At 32.5% G+C, this 18103-nt stretch overlaps 1 protein-coding gene across 1 annotated transcript in view; it reads right to left on the bottom strand.

The window, feature by feature from the left end:
- LOC127727774 (deleted in malignant brain tumors 1 protein-like) overlaps nucleotides 1–18103 on the bottom strand; it is a 125539-nt gene that overhangs the window by 56534 nt on the left and 50902 nt on the right. The window contains exons 14-25 of the mRNA XM_052234891.1: nucleotides 17487–17637; nucleotides 15668–15840; nucleotides 10817–10964; nucleotides 7631–7803; nucleotides 6529–6688; nucleotides 6119–6297; nucleotides 5446–5599; nucleotides 4190–4359; nucleotides 3084–3249; nucleotides 1986–2149; nucleotides 1406–1562; nucleotides 809–981 (exon numbers count right to left, since the gene is read on the bottom strand). Coding sequence (XP_052090851.1) covers nucleotides 809–981; nucleotides 1406–1562; nucleotides 1986–2149; nucleotides 3084–3249; nucleotides 4190–4359; nucleotides 5446–5599; nucleotides 6119–6297; nucleotides 6529–6688; nucleotides 7631–7803; nucleotides 10817–10964; nucleotides 15668–15840; nucleotides 17487–17637 — 1968 coding nt within the window. The remainder of the gene's footprint in view (nucleotides 1–808; nucleotides 982–1405; nucleotides 1563–1985; nucleotides 2150–3083; nucleotides 3250–4189; nucleotides 4360–5445; nucleotides 5600–6118; nucleotides 6298–6528; nucleotides 6689–7630; nucleotides 7804–10816; nucleotides 10965–15667; nucleotides 15841–17486; nucleotides 17638–18103) is intronic.

The raw sequence follows: 18103 nt of genomic DNA, 5'->3' as shown, positions 1-18103 counted from the left end.
TGAAAGTTTTGAAGTAAATAAACAATATGTAGATGTAATCATTCTGAACATTTTCGCCCCAAGAGATTTTCTCCATTTAAAGCAGTTTTCAAGATAATAGACCAAACTTGCATTTTACCCCTATGTTCTATTTTTAGCCATGTTTGTAAGCAGGCACATTTTTTTAGACTAGATACCCTAATGAAGATTGTGCCCAAGTATGGTTAAATTTGGCCCAGTAGTTTCAGAGGAGAAGATTTTTGTAGAAGTTAACGACGAAGACGACTACGGACTACAACAACGACGACAATTGAAGACGGATGCCAAGTGATGAGAAAAGCTCACTTGGCTTTTTAGGCCAGGTGAGCTAAAAAGTGTAAAAAAATCACCATTCTAAGGCAATAAATCCCATTAGAAGACAACTGACAATTTCAACTACGCTGACCTTTGTGCAGATCTTATCTTGCTGCTCATATCTAATTGTTAAATTTTCTATCTATCTAATATAGTATTCAAGATCCTCCACATGGCACATGGCAGGTGTGCTAGACTCCATTCTCAACTGACTAGGATTGTCAGTTTTCCTATCAAATGTCGATGCATTGTACACATTTTATAACTACATACCCCATTAATGATTGTGGCCAAAGTCTGGTCAAATTTGGCCAAGTAGTTTCAGATTAGAAAATTTTCGTAAAAGTTAACGGACAATGATGATGAATGATGACAACCTCAGACAATGTACGCCAAGTGATGGGAAAAGCTCAGACTGGCACTATGGGCCAGGTAAACTAATAAAACTGATGATAAAGATAAATTGAAAACTTACGAGGTTGACATCTAACTCCTGCATCTTCATTGTGGCCACAATTATTATTACCAAATCCATTAAATGTACATTGTCCAAGGTTTGTTTCTGTTCCAACACACTGTACATTATCCATAATAACTTTACCAGTACCCTGACCAAACTTGGCTCTTAGCACTGCTGTAGCACCATCACTAATAACATTAAGACAAGTTTTTGTATTTTTCATATACTACAATGGCTTCTTTCTTTTTTATATTGTAGAGCCACAACTTCTGAAATAAACAGCTGCACCAACAGCTCATGACAATCCCGTCTTGCGCATATTGGAATTGTTGTGAGAATAAAATGGAATATTTAGAAGGCATTTAATCATAATTTAGTAAAATGGCTCTGAACATAAAATTGCCTGAGGATATCCTTAGGCATATAAATTATTGCTTTCAACATAACTGTTAAAAGTCCCATAACACACACATAACACAACACAATTTTCATAATCAAATTCTTTGACTACTACAAATCAAAAACTCTTGGCCTTAATATCCTTTAAGAGGACAGGAATAAAAGCCTACTTATAACTAAGTAAAAACTAATGTAACCATAGTCCCCACTTACGTAGAAAATCCCAGCATTCTACAGACAACAGCAGCGTCTGAGTTAGTCCACAAATCATCACATACTGTCCCCCATTGTCCACCAAAATTCACCTCTACTCTACCTTCCATACTAGAGCCACCATTTACAAGTCTAGCTGTCACATTCTGGATATTCCCTGCACCAAGTAAACAACTGAGTTTTTTATAAAGACCAATATGCAAAATAATATAGATACAAACTAATTTCAATAATTCTCTGATTTGTTGTTCTCTAAACAAATTTTTACCAAAAACAACAATGAAGATACAAAACTATAATCAACAGACTTATCATGCATTAATCTTACTTTGTTGGTAAGTTTTTTTAAATCCTAGAACTATTTATTTAGCATTATTTTTCAGAATCAAATGAGAAGCAGTGTATACAAAGTTTTAACCACAGCAGAATTCAATATAAACTTTATTCTATTAAATTTGAAAATTAATTTGTTTTTGGAAAAATTCATTTATAAAACTCTGAGACAATATATCATGCTCTTCCAAATAAAATATGTCATGTTCTTAAAATAGAATACAAAGATTATAAGAGTACTGTTTACCATCAAAACAGTAAACACCAGCATCCTCAGTATGATCGCAATCATTTTCCCCCCATCCTTTAAAGGTACAGTTCTGTATGTTAGTCTCCGATCCTAGACATTCAACATCATCCATCCAGATTGGTCCTGTACCTGTTCCAATTCCTGTTAAAGCTCTTCCACCTCTGAAATTATTCAGGAATATTTTGTTCATATTTATAAATATCTTTTTTTTTCAAACATCAATGAAATACTTAGGTATAGGTTTGTGATACTAAAACTTTTTCAAACTGATCTTGTTAACACCAAAAATGTTAATTTTGTTTTTTTCATTCTTTACTATTTGTAACTTATAACAGTTCACACAATCATTATAGTTCATAATAAGGGATAAGCATTCTGAGATAAAAATTGTGTCCTAAGTTTAAAATATCCGATTTAAAAGAAAATTATTATATGATAGTGTAATTTTTATATGAAAAATATTAAATAAACAATAATCAGCATAAAAATGTGATTTGGCAATGCTGAAAACAAATTTCATGCTTTTATATACCACACAAACTGTGTGTGACACAATATTTGGTACATTAGGAAATCATGTCTTTTTCACTTTATTTGTCAATATATACGAAAGAATCTTTATATAGTGAGCAAGACCAGATATCACTCCCCTCTACATGGATGAAAAGACAGAAGTTCCCTCCCCCCCCCAAAAAAAAATGCCATGCTTTTTGATCTGGATAACCAAAAGAGGTATGGTAAGACCCATTATTTGACCCCTGAAATTGCAATCCTTTCTAGATAATAGTTTTATTGCTAAATGATTCAATAGCATGAGATTTTAGATTTTACTGATTAAAGATTTTACAAGAATAACCATTCATACACATTTGATTTAATTTGGTTAGGAAACGAAAGTTATCAGATGACAAAAAAATATTGACATGCCAGTAGAGAGGTCAAACACATTTCCTATGTCAATTCCTTTGCCTGAGGTCAAATAAGTAAACAGCTATCTTATGATTTGTTTTCAGTTTTACTTTATATGTCTTATTTCATAAAATATTCATGAAAATATGACCAACTTTAGAATCCAATTTCTTTTTCTAAATTTACCTGGAATATCCTAACATTTTACAGACAACTTTAGCATCCCTGTCATCCCAAGAATCGTCACAAATTGCCCCCCAGACTCCATTGTAACTAACTTGTACTCTGCCTTGGGCATGTGTAAGTCCTCCAACCAAACGAACTGTTGGTGGTGTCTGTGCATTTGATGGAACTGTAAAATAAATTTTTAAAAAAAATGCTAGCAACTTAATTTGTATTTAAAGGCAGGTTTTGACACAATTGTGTTTGTCTTATACTTTTCCTTTCTCGGGTCTCTGCATTTGTGCTTCTAAGTTGTAATTAAACAGACCTGCAATAACAAATTGGATGTGCACACATAGACATGGTGATAAGAATTGTGGTAATTTACCTCCTACCAAAACTATAGCTGTTGAACTAATTCATTTATGTAGGTAAATTTAGAAGCAAATTTAAGCATGAAGGCAAGTAATGGCATAATGTTTCTTTTACAACATTGCAAGAAATTTAATGCAAACATACAGGTTATTTTTTGGGAAAAAAATCTATCACATGATATTTGATATATACAACCAAGCAAGGCAACAGCCTTAGAGTTCTATTCAAAGTAAACTAAAAGGGGATTGGGACAATATATTTTTTATTGTACCTCGGGTAAATAAGTGACGTTGTGATTGCTTTAACACCATCACGTGGTGACAACCTATGAATCTGTATGGGCCCGGTAGGTAGATTTCATAGGGGGTCATGACATCACGCCTTCTATAAATGTTATTGTATTTCATTTTTTATTTTAATACAAAACTTGGGAAGAAAAGTCCTGTGTAGGATAAATTCATAGAGGGTTAGTAAAATCGAGAGGGGACTTGGCCTTCGGCCTCATCCCCTGTGGATTTTACTACCCCTCTTTGGATCCGTAGGGGTTCAGTAGCAAACCATATAACTTATAGTATGGGGCTTTTAGTATGGCATTGTATTTACATTTATGGAGAGTAATAAAAGCAATCATTTCAAAAGTTATGTTTAACATACATTGACCATTCTGACACAAGGAAGTGATGACATTATTTTTTACTTTTGTGCATGCCTTTTAATAGTTACGGTCACTGATCTCAACCTGCCTTTATACATACCTATACATATAACAGAAGCATCTTCTGAATGGTCACAGTCATTCTGACCCCATGGTTTCCTCTGACACTGTCCTAAGTTTGTCTCTGTACCATTACAGTCTATATCATCTATCCAGATATTTCCTGTCCCATTTCCATAGTAAGAGTTGGCAACTGGCACACCAATCATACTAAAAAACAACCTTCAACACTGAAAAAACTATATACTTATTTATAAAAGAACAAGAAGTTGCATGCATTGTGGTGCTAAGGATACTCCTACACATAAATCAAAATATGGGAAAACAAGATGTAGGTGTCAGACAGGTCCAAAAAAGGTATTGGAGAAATGTGTAATGAAAAATAAAGTTCATTCAAAATATTGAAAAATTCAAAGCATTGGCAAACAAGAGGTTGGTGACTAACAAATCCAAAATATCTAACAGGTTACAACTAATAACTGTCAACCTGCTGACCAAAGATGGAAGTCATTCGGTTCAGTAGAGTGTCAGAAATATTTGTTGGACAAACAGATGGACAGACGGAATTAGACTGACAAACAGATGGACAGATGGAATTAGATTGACAAACAGAGATGGACAGACGGATTAGACTGACAAACAGATGGACAAACAGAATTAGACTGACAAACAGATGGACAGACGGAATTAGACTGAAAAACAGCTGGACAGACAGAATTAGACTGACAAACAGATGGACAGACGGAATTAGACTGACAAACAGATGGACAGACGGAATTAGGCTGACAAACAGCTGGACAGACAGAATTAAACTGACAAACAGATGGACAGACAGAATTAGACTGACAAACAGCTGGACAAACAGAATTAGACTGACAAACAGATGGACAGACGGAATTAGACTGACAAACAGATGGACAGGCAGAATTAGACTGACAAACAGATGGACAGACAGAATTAGACTGACAATCAGATGGACAGACAGAATTAGACTGACAAACAGACAACCAGGGGGGTTGCAATATAGATCCCACTCATTGATTTGGGGTTCAATATATTTCAACAACTTCTTAATAATATTTGAAATATCGACAACTTCTTATTTGAAATATCAACAACTTCTTATTTGAAGAAAAAAAATCAATTCACCATTTTAAGTATTTCACAGATATAAGAGAAATAGTCAAAAGTCATGTCAACTGTTTTTGGTCAACAAAATTTTATTCCACATTTTCTAAAGGTTTATTCTGTCAAAGCATTAGGTCATTCCAACTGATATGAATGGACTATACTTACTTTGAAAAGCCTAACATATGACAAACAACAGTTGCTTCAGGTACTCCCCATCCATCATCACAAACAGTACCCCACACTCCACCATGAAGTACTTCAACTCTACCTGCAGTCTGTTTTGGTCCTCTTAGACGTACCTGTACCTGAAGTGACTGAGCTGTTAAAATAATAATAATAATAACTTTAAATAAACTTACTACATGTCACATTTAAATGAAGCTAGTGGACAAACTGTATGCAAACTATATATTTAGCATCCATTTTCCTTAGACTTTTGGTGAAATAGCTTGTACAATTTCAGGAGGCTCAAATTTATAGTTTCTGAGAAAAATGCATAGAAATTTGCATTTATGGTCACTAAGTATTAGTAAACAAAAAGTTGATAAGCAACGAATATGAAAGTGCATCACATAGTATAGCAAGGTCAAATGAATGAAACCTGATACTAAAGTTAAGGAAAGTTTGATTTGTAGTTCCTCATAAAATGTGATGAAAATTTCATGGATCAGATGAACAAAGGTAAATATCCTTAACTCTGGATATATTCAAGACTAAACAAACATATTGTTGTTGATCTGTGTGCTGATATCTTTTGCTGGAATAATCAATGTTGAATCCCCCTTGTAAGAAAGAATAAGTAACTGAAATCAACAATTCTATGTGACATAGTACAAACCTGTTTCACAAATAATACCGACATCTTCTGAATGGTCACAGTCACTGACACCCCAAGGGTCATGTCCACAGTTAGCTAGAGAGCTTTCTGTACCACCACAATGAACACTATCTAACCATATAGGTCCCTGGAAATTCGACGAGGAATATTTGGAACCAGATACTGCAACTGCCTGTACACTAAAAAAGTTCAAATACAATGTCTAAAAATCCATTTTGCAACAATAAAAAAATTGTAAGCTAATATTATTAATATATGACTGAACGGCCTTTTATACATAGGGTATTTTGCATATTATCATTTTTATCTGTATCTATGTTATTGCCATGCTAGCTTCATTTTCCTTGAAGAGTGAAATAGATATACTATGTTCAACAAAAACTTCTGGGTTTTTAATATTACAAACTTACAACTGGACTCCTAATTGATTACACACCACTTTGGCAGCAGTACTGTTAAAATCATCATCACATACAGTCCCCCATTTACCCCCATAGTTAACTTGCAATAATCCAGCATTAGTTGAGTTTCCTCCTGTCAGACGGAGCTGAATATTCTTTGAAGCTGGTGCTAAAAATATATTGATTTCAATACTATCTTGCTGAATATATACATAAAATTTAAACAACTACTATACTTGTTTTTTTGTATACTGGAAAATCAATATCTTTGTGACAATGAATATTGTAACTAGAAACAAATTACTTTCTTTTTGATGATGTCCGAATGTAAAATATATGTTTTGTTGGATTGCTGTTTCATTGATGATTGATAACTCCCTGCAATTCTGTATTACGACAGATTTGTCCCAACAACTCTCTTTGGAACACTTACTATTATACAATTATAGCCTTTGTATGAGGTCGATACAAGGATATATTGACCTGAACCAAGTATATTGACTGAGGACAAAGACTAAGGTCGATATACATCTTTGGGTCCATATATCCTGATTGACCTCATACAAAGGCTACAATTGTTATATTAATAATTTCCGAACATATTTGTATCAAAATCGGCAGTGCCTTATATTTCCTTTTTTCGTTCATTTAATTTAGATTGGAATTTTCAAAGATTTTTATAGATATCATATTGTCTCTCTGACAATAACAAAATATTAGTTGTTATTTCAATTATTTTTTTATGTTTTTTATTTAGTACATCTTATGTACTTGAATATTATCTTTTTTAAATAATCAATCATAAATATACACATTTTAAAATTTTTTAAGCTAAATACATGACTTTGTGCAATGCCAATATATAAGTATGAACAGGATGTAATACATTAAGTGTTAATTCGTATATTAAACTATTTTAAAATTAGAAAAAATTAAAACAACAAAAATACCAAACTCTAACAATATCATGAAATTCATTAGATGACGTCACAAAGTATATTGGTTTTTAGATATTCAAAAATAGCCGTGCAATTAATTAATCTTAATTTTCTGGTTTAAATACTTACTGTTACTACAGATAACTTCCAACTTTTCTGGTTTAAATACTTACTATTACGACAGATAACACCTACATCTTCTGTATGATCACAGTCAGTGTCACCAATGGCATTTGTTTTACACTGTAATATGGTGGACTCATTTCCCATACATGTTACTTCATCCAAGTAAATATTTCCCGTTCCTTGTCCAAAACCTGCAGCTGTTACAGGTAATGCATTCTGACTGCAAAATCAAACTTTTTTTTAAACTGTGAACTATTGTATGTTTGTTTTCGATAGATACCTATAAGGTAATTGATTAACAAAACATTACCTGAAAGCCGAGTGTTCATTATACTCATCTAATTGATTTTCATTTATTCAAGTAATTAGATAAGTTGTTAAATAAAAAAAGATATGACTCAGACCCTTGTAGTATTCAAGCTCAAGAACTAGGCGATTATCAGATGTGCAAATTTAAATTTTGACAGGTATAATGTTTGCACGAATATATGGTTTTACGCTTGCATGAATTTACCTGAGTTTTACCTGTGTTTTAAACCTGCTAAAATATATAATCAGATAAACCTTATTTAGTTGAACTGAATTTTGTCCTTGTCTGTACATTTCACAAGCTGGGGTATTGTTACCACGAATTTTAGTATATGAAGTTGCCTAAACTTGCAGTATAATTTGTTTTCTTTCTCATTTATGTTCATCACTCGAGATCTCATGATTATGTTCATTTTTCCCCTAAGCAAAACTTCTTAACCATTATTTGCATATTTTCTTGGTTCATCTCCAGAAAATGTCTCCATTTCTTTAATTTTCAACCGAGGATTTATATAGAAAGTCTTACTATATAAATCCATGTTTCAACTCTATATCTACACATAAAGTATATCCTCCGAATATCAAGGACATTAAAAACACATTGTACCCTTTATTTGTCTCAGAGATGATTAACTCCATCTTGAATAAAATTAAGAATGGAATATAGATTTTCACCTTGTTGTTTTACTCTATTTTTTTCATTTCTAATCTATTTTGTTTTATTTCAGAAATAATGATTGCTTCCATTACTGCTTTTGACAGATAATTCAATTTATCCGTAAAAACGTAGTATGTTTTGAATAGGTAAATTTTCGAACAAATGTTGAAAATTTTTTGTGCAAACGAGTAAAGTTTTTGCTCAAATGTAATGCCCGTCGGAACTAATATAATTAAGAAATTCTATTGCATGACAAGTTACTTTACTATTTAATAATTTTTCAGCAAAGGCTGTCGACAATTCCAATTAAAATAAACAGCTGCGCCATGAGCGCATGATACGCCCGTCGTCTTGTGTGTGAATTTTTATGCAATAAGCATAAATAGTTTCTGACATACGGCGTGACATGCGAAAACCCCCCTTTTTTTTTACAAAAAACTCAATATCTCTAAAATCAAATTTTGAATCAAAACCAAAAAGTATACAGATCTTTAGATTAATATAACTAAGAAGTGTGTAAAATTTTAAGCAATAATCATAAATCTTTTTTGAGATACGGCGCGACATGTGAAAACCTCCCTTTTAAAAAAAAAAACTAGAGGCCATCAAGAGCCTGTGTCGCTCACCTGTATTTACTGATGCTTTGGAAATCATGTAAAATAAGGTTAAAATCATAATTAATAGTATTAGATATTAGTTATTATAATGATATCTAAGATAATAACAAAAAACTGCAAAATTTTTGTAAAATTACAAACTCAGGGGCAGCAACCCAACAACAGGTTGTCGGATTCGTCTGAAAATTTCAGGGCAGATAAATCTAAATTTGATGAACATTTTTGCCTTGTCAGATTTGCTCTAAATGCTTTAGTTTCAGAGATATAAACCAAAAACTGCATTTTACCCCTATGTTCTATTTTTAACCAAGTCGGCCATGATGGTTGGAAGGCGGGGTCATCGGACAATTTTTTTAAACTAGATACCCTAATAATGATTATGGCCAAGTATGGTTAAATTTGTCTCAATAGTTTCAGAGAAGAAGATTTTTGTAAAAGATTACAAAAATTTACCAAAAATTGACTATTAAGGGCAATAACTCCTAAAGGGGTCGACTGACAATTTTGGTCATGACAACTTATTTGTAGATCTTACTTTGCTGAACATTATTGCTGTTTACAGTTTATCTCTATCTATAATAATATTCAAGATAATAACCAAAAACTGCAAAATTTCCTTAAAATTACCAATTCAGGGGCAGCAACCCAACAACAGGTTGTCAGATTTGTCTGAAAATTTCAGGGCAGATAGATTTTGACCTGATAATCAGTTTAACCCTTTGTCAGATTTACTCTAAATGCTTTGGTTTCAGAGATATAAGCCAAAATCTACATTTTACCCCTATGTTCTATTTTTAGCCATGGCGGCCATCTTGGTTGGTTGGCGGGGTCATCGGACACATTTTTTAAACTAAATACCCTAATGATGATTGTGGCCAAGTTTGGTTAAATTTGGCCCAGTGGTTTCAGAGGAGAAGATTTTTGTAAAAAGCTAACGACGACGACGACGACGACGACAACGACGACGACGACGAACGACGGACGACGGACAACGGACGACAAGTGATGAGAAAAGCTCACTTAGCCCTTCGGGCCAGGTGAGCTAAAAATCAATATCTCAAAAATAAAATTTTGAATCAAAACCAAAAAGTATACAGATCTTTAGATTAGTATAACTAAGAAGTGTGTAAAATTTTAAGCAATAATCATAAATCGTTTTCTGGAATCATTCGTAATTTATGACTAACTTGAAACTTCAGGTTTTTATTTCATTTCTCAAAATCAAAAGTAGTGTGGTCAATTCCTGAGAAATTTACAGTTATCATTCATTAAAGTTATTTCCGTTTTAAAGTTTGGCATTCCATAAATCGTTTTTAAATGTTTTTACAAAAATGGTAAGAAATTTCATGAAGAAAATGCTGTTAAACCGTTAATAGAAGTTTGTTTATACTGTGACTTTTTGTATGAATTAGACAGTTTGAGAAAAAGGACCCTAGTGCTTTCAATTCCTCTAAAAATTACCGAAAGTGTGTGAAAAAAATCTGGATCCCTGACATTACTATACTGTAAATTTGTCTTTTCTTTAAAAAAATTTACCCTTAAGAATGAATTGGAAAACATTCAGATAAAAAAAGTGATACAAAGCTGTAAAATGTTTTATTATTTCTGATAAACGATTTTTAATGATGAAAACATTTCTTTGGTATTACCTTGGAAGGTTTAGACTTCTGCAGACTACAGATGCAGCATTCTGGTCAAATTTGTCATCACATACAGTACCCCATCTACCACCAATATTTATCTCCACTCGACCTTGGAATCTATTTGGACCATTTGTCAATCTTAGCTGTGGTTGTCCTAAAAAAAAGGTTACAATAACTTAAAGTGAAGTTTATCAGTTCATTTTTTCTAAGCTTCACAAGGAAGACTTAAAGGAAAAGTGATCTCAAAAACCTTAAACTACACAAATAAATTTGAATTTGTCTTGTTAATATATTCCCATATATTATAATATGAATATCCTATTAATCTGATATTTTTTCTTAAAAGTATTCATACTTCTGAAAAAAAATGTTTATATATATATATATAAACAAGTCTAAATTGAAAACAACATTCAAACCTATGATTGCGTTGGATAAAAACTGCAATTTTTATATGTGTGCATGCAAAACAAATTTCTTGATAGAGGGGTCTAAATACAGCACAAACAACATTTTCCAAAAGACCAAAAAAAGTGAACAAGTATATTTTAACAAAATGCATTTGACTAACAGGTCGAACAGCAGATGTTCTTAAACCCTGCTGACTGCCATTGGCGATTGCCAAATAAACGGATCACAAGATGTTACAAAATGGATCTTTTAAAATTATTAATTTAATACCAAACAGAAAACAATAAACTTGCGGAAAAGATGGTATACCGCAAACAAAAGGTGCAAAAATTAGTACACCATATCCAGATTTCGACAATTAATGTCTCTTCAGTGATGTTAGGGATCGAAACAGTATTTGGAAGGCCATATAATTTACCTCCATTTAGGATAGACTCTTGAATTTTGAAGAGTCGAAATATTAGAAATAGGATAAACGGATCATATAAACCCGAAGGAAAATATAATACAAGCCCAAACGAAAAAATATAAACAAGTCTAAATTGAAAACAGCGTTCAAACCTATGATTGCGTTGGATAAAAAACGCAATTTTTATATGTGTGCATGCAAAACAAATTTCTTGATAGAGGGGTCCAAATACAGCACAAACAACATTTTCCAAAAGACCAAAAAAGTGAAAAAGTATATTTTAACAAAACGCATTTGACTAACAGGTCGAACAACAGATGTTCTTAAACCCTGCTGACTGCCATTGGTGATTGCCAAATAAACGGATCACAAGATGTTACAAAATGGATCTTTTAAAATTATTAATTTAATACCAAACAGAAAACAATAAACTTGCGGAGAAGATGGTATACAGCAAACAAAAGGTGCAAAAATAAGTACACCATATCCGGATTTCGACAATTAATGTCTCTTCAGTGATGTTAGGGATCTAAACGGTATTTGGAAAGTCATATAATTTACCTCAATATATTACAAAAAGTGAAACAGTCGGAAATTACCATTTTTGATAAATCACATGTTTATACAGCAGACAATTTATTGAAATGTACAGATTATCATATTATCTACATATTGATATGATATATTATTCCCTTATGGATGGTGACCTGTTATCTAAATTCCTCACGAAGAGATATTTTTCACATCACACTGAGTGTGATATAAACATGTGATATGAAAAATATGTTAATTTGTTTGGCCTATCATGCAATGTGTTTTGAAATTGCAACATTTCCATTGGTTATTTGTTGGTTCAATAACACCTTTAAAAGGTCACATTTCCCTTTTGGCAATGGAGATTTGTGATTTCTTCGATAATATACAAAACATTCACATGTTTCACCTGAAAATATTCTTTTTGTCAAATTTGATTCCATACTGAAATGTATAAAAAGATTGAAAACCTCTGATGTTTACAGTAGTCTGATTACCCATGGACTTCAATTAGGAGTGATGCTAAATCGAAAATATTTCACCAAAACAAAGATCATTTTGACCATAACAGAAAGAGATTAAACAACTCACAAGACTTGGATATTGCTTGATATCAACTCTATTTATTTAATTTCAATCATAATAATCATTACCAGAGGCTCATTTATTATCATAATGAAATTAAATAACATGAGTTGATATCAAGCCATATCCAATTATCACATGTTATCAGACCTACTTCGAATATGAATCTTTTATGATGGGGTACAACAGAACAAGCCAAAAAGATCAATATTTGGTAAAGGGAATACTTTTTTACAATATTGATATATTGAAAATCTGATACCTTATTACTGTGACTTGACTGTTAGTGTTGCTCTCCACCTATTGCAACTCATTCAAAATTCTGGCCAAATTGCAATTTGTTTTATAAAACCAAACTGTTCAACTGTTCAGAAATTTGAACAAACTGCTGTAGAAAACCACAGTCAAGTCGTGAAAGTGCAAGGTGATAAAATAAAGCATACTTACAATCTTATCAGACTTTAATTCCACTTCAATGTTATTATGAAAAATCAGTCTAACAGTTTGTATAGAAATTTTATTGTTATTGTCATGCTAAAGGTGATGGATAGAAATTTTGAATTGCTATAAAAATGTCCAGACTAAGGTTTCTAACATTTTTTCTTTCAAAAAGTCTTCTATATTCATAAGAATCAGACATCATTTGAATTAAAACATTTTATATTCAGTAAAATATGTGTGAAATTACAATATGTTGTTAGGAAGTTTCCATGGAAGATAATCAATTTTTCTTTCGAAAAGTCTTCTATATTCAAAAGAATAATGTTTTAGGTTATTTCCCATGAAAACTTATTAACAACGTATTGTAATTTAACATATATTTTACTGAATATAAAATGTTTTAATTCAAATGATGTCAAATTCTTATGAATATAGAAGACTTTTGGAAAGAATAAACTGTTATCATAGAGATATGTCTTGCCTTTTTGTAATTTTGATAATGCAAATGTTGAAATTAAAATAGCAATACTCTAACATGTAAGTTATGCAAATATTCAAAGTGAATGAACCATGACTGAAGGTACAGGGCTAAACAATCTCCATGGAAATGAGATGTGCCAATGCTAATACAACTGCAAACCAAATACCATTGACTTTTCATAAGTTGTTCCCTTTAAACAAACCTCAACACAAACATTAACTTGTAAACTATGTAAAATGTTCAGTCAATGAACCATAATTAGGGGGTGGGGTTATATAATCTCCATGGAAATGAAACTTCCAAATGCCAATACATTTGCATACCAAATATCATTGACTTAACATTAGTGGTTCATCTTAAACTGACCTAATCACAAGCTAATACATGAAAACTAAGCAAAAGTTTCAATGTCAATAGACCATGAATGAGGGGGCGGGGCCAAATAATCTCCATGGAAATAAGATATGCCAATGCTTATACAAGTGCATACCAAATATCATTGACCTACCACTAGTGGTTCCTCATAAACTGACCTAATCACAAACTAATACATGTAAAGTAAGCAAAGTTTCAAAGTCAATAGACCTTGACTGAGGGGGCGGGGCCAAATAATCTCCATGGTAATGAGATGTGCCAATGCTAATACAACTGCATACCAAATATCATTGACCTACCACTAGTGGTTCACCATGAACTAGACCTAATCACAAACTAATACATTGCTGACGCCGCTGCTGCCGCCGCCGCCACAGCCGCCGCCGCCACAGCCGTCACCGACGCCGGAAACAGCATACCTATGTCTTGCTTTTTGACTCTGTCAAGGCGAGACAAAAATTGTATGAAAGCTTAGTTTGGACATTTTTACAGCAATTCAAAATTTCTATCCATCACCTTTAGCATGACAATAACAATAAAATTTCTATACAAACTGTTAGACTGATTTTTCATAATAACATTGAAGTGAAATTAAAGTCTGATAGGATTGTAAGTATGCTTTATTTTATCACCTTGCACTTTCACGACTTGACTGTGGTTTTCTACAGCAGTTTGTTCAAATTTCTGACGGGTTGAACAGTTTGGTTTTATAAAACAAGTTGCAATTTGGTCAGAATTTTGAATAAGTTGCAATAGTTGGAGAGCAACACTAACAGTCAAGTCACAGTAATTGTTTTGATTTGAGTGTTTTCTTGATCAAAATAATTATTTCAAAGGTGTTATAGGTGACCTTTGGATCAAATTTGACATCTTCAAGTCAAAAAATAATAACATCCAATGTAACTCAGGTTCAGATCTTTAAAAACCTCATAAACCCAGGGGGCCTCGGTGGCCGAGTGGTCTAAGTAGTTACTACTGTAATCACTAGCCAGTCAACACTGAGGTTGTGTGTTCGAACCCTGCTCGTGCGGGTGCATTCGACTCCAATCTTAATTGACTAGGATTGTCAGTTTTCCTATCGAAGGTCGGTGGTTTTCTCCGGGTACTCCGGCTTCCTCCACCAATAAAAACTGGCCGCCACGAAATAGCCCAAAAGCCGTGCTTAAAAGTGGCGTTAAAACACAAAAAATCAAAATCAAATCATAAACCCAGTATACAAGAAAATGTTAGGCAGAATTGTACAGAATTGAAATATTTAATGATTACTATATGCTTTTTCAAAAACTTACTTCTGATTTACTAAGTTTATATCATTTACTATTTTAATTCATTATATCATATTATATCATTATTGTCTTTTAGTGAGATTAATACAAAACGCCAGTTCCGAGATAGGGTAGTTATTATATCTGTCATGTGACTTCCATCACCACCTGGCAAAAATGTAGGCATCGTCACTTCCGACGCATGTTGGGCGAATGGGTGAAAAAGTTTGATGCTATACTGTGGTATGATTGCCAATAAGACAAATATCCACCAGAGCTCAAATGACGTGGATATTAGCAATTATAGATCACTGTACACCCTTCAACAATGAGAAAAAGCAATATCCTATACTTACTGGAATTACAAACAACACCAACATCTTCTGTATGATCACAGTTGTTTATATACCATCCTTTGTTGCGACATTGTATGATACTTCTCTCTGTTCCTGTACACTGTAGATCATCTAACAATATTGGACCAGGTCCACCACCATAGGATGAACCTGCTACTGATAAAGCTGAATCTCTGCAATAAAACATGCAACTTTATGAACTGATATCTAAGTAATGACCTTGATTACAAATGACCTCAGCATTTATTGTTCTACATGTACTGACATCTAAGTAATGACCTTGGTAACAACTGACTTCATCATTTATTGTTCTATATGTACTGATATCTAAGTAATGACCTTGGTAACAGCTGACCTCATCATTTATTGTTCTATGTGTACTGATATCCAAGTAATGACATTGGTAACAAACAACTTCATCATTTATTGTTCTATATGTACTGATATCTAAGTAATGACCTTGGTAACAGCTGACCTCATCATTTATTGTTCTATGTGTACTGATATCTAAGTAATGACCTTGGTAACAACCGACTTCATCATTTATTGTTCTATATTTACTGATATCTAAGTAATGACCTTGGTAACAGCTGACCTCAGCATTTATTGTTCTATATGTACTGATATCTAAGTAATGACCTTGGTAACAACTGACTTCATCATTTATTGTTCTATATGTACTGATATCTAAGTAATGACCTTGGTAACAACTGACCTCATCATTTATTGTTCTATATGTACTGATATCTAAGTAATGACCTTGGTAACAACCGACTTCATCTAATATTGTTCTATATGTACTGATATCTAAGTAATGACCTTGGTAACAACTGACCTCATCATTTATTGTTCTATGTGTACTGATATCTAAGTAATGACCTTGGTAACAACTGACATCATCATTTATTGTTCTATATGTACTGATATCTAAGTAATGACCTTGGTAACAACTGACTTCATCATTTATTGTTCTATATGTACTGATATCTAAGTAATGACCTTGGTAACAACTGACCTCAGCATTTATTGTTCTATATGTACTGATATCTAAGTAATGACCTTGGTAACAGCTGACCTCATCATTAATTGTTTTATATATACTGATATCTAAGTAATGACCTTGGTAACAACTGACCTCAGCATTTATTTTTCTATATGTACTGATATCTATGTAATGACCTTGGTAACAGCTGACCTCATCATTTATTGTTCTATATGTACTAATATCTAAGTAATGACCTTGGTAACAGCTGACCTCATCATTTATTGTTCTATATGTACTGATATCTAAGTAATGACCTTGGTAACAGCTAACCTCAGCATTAATTGTTTTATATGTACTGATATCTAAGTAATGACCTTGGTAACAACTGACTTCATCATTTATTGTTTTATATGTACTGATATCTAAGTAATGACATTGGTTAAAACTGACTTCAGCATTTATTGTTCTATATGTACTGATATCTAAGTTTTGACCTTAAATTTGGTAACAACTGACCTCAGCATTTATTGTCCAACAAATTTTTTAATTTATCTTTGAAAGACTGGCACTGACTAGAATACTGTGTGAAAGAATAAAAATTAATTACAATTTTGACATTTATTTTGTTAAAACCACCAGGAAATACTTCAGAAATACAAATCAGCACTCAAGTCAAGTTTTGTACACTTTAATTAAACTCCATATAAAGGTTTAAACTAATTCATAGCTATGCTCTTTTGGAACATTTTGAGTACTGAAGTGGTCAACATTTTATCATAACTCCCAAGTTGGGTACAACAATTTAATCTGGATCTTTATGCTTAAAAATCTTACCTTCTGAATCCTAACATTGAGCAAACAACACTAGCAGCTTGATTAGAGAATGAATCGTCACATATTGTTCCCCAAGTACTATTATAGAAGACTTCAACACGACCATTGGCTGAAGATGTACCATTCACAAGTCGAACTCTTAATCGTTTTACTGGGGATTACAAAAATGTTTCAAACAAAATAATATCTTCATAATAACCAAGTCAAATAAATCGTTTTCACCATAATGTTCAATATAGAAAATAACTTAAAATTAAGCATAAAGGCTTATATCACAAAAAGAGTTTACACCATTAATAATCTTTTATCTTAATAATCAATTACTCTTGTTGCCTTAGCAATCTGGTGATCCTGCATATAATCAAAGTTCACTGTGAAGGTAACAAATATATTTTTCTATTTCATTTATATTATTTTTTCATATCTTCTATCTAGTTAGTCTTTCCTTTTATGGCCTTCTTTTACTTCAGGATTAGGGTTCACTTATGGTTCAGTTAGGGGATGTTCTAGGTTAGGGTAGGTATGTGTTAAGGTAAGGTTTTGGGTAAAGGATAGTTTAGTTTAGCTTTATATGGGTTGGAACCCCAAATTAAAAGAAGGCCCATTTTATCTTTAGA

This window comes from Mytilus californianus, unplaced genomic scaffold (genome assembly GCF_021869535.1).
Source record: "Mytilus californianus isolate M0D057914Y unplaced genomic scaffold, xbMytCali1.0.p SCAF_2, whole genome shotgun sequence".
NCBI lineage: Eukaryota > Metazoa > Mollusca > Bivalvia > Mytilida > Mytilidae > Mytilus > Mytilus californianus.
The sequence above is the reverse complement of the archived record's forward strand: the minus strand, read 5'-3'. Positions and strand labels throughout refer to the sequence as shown.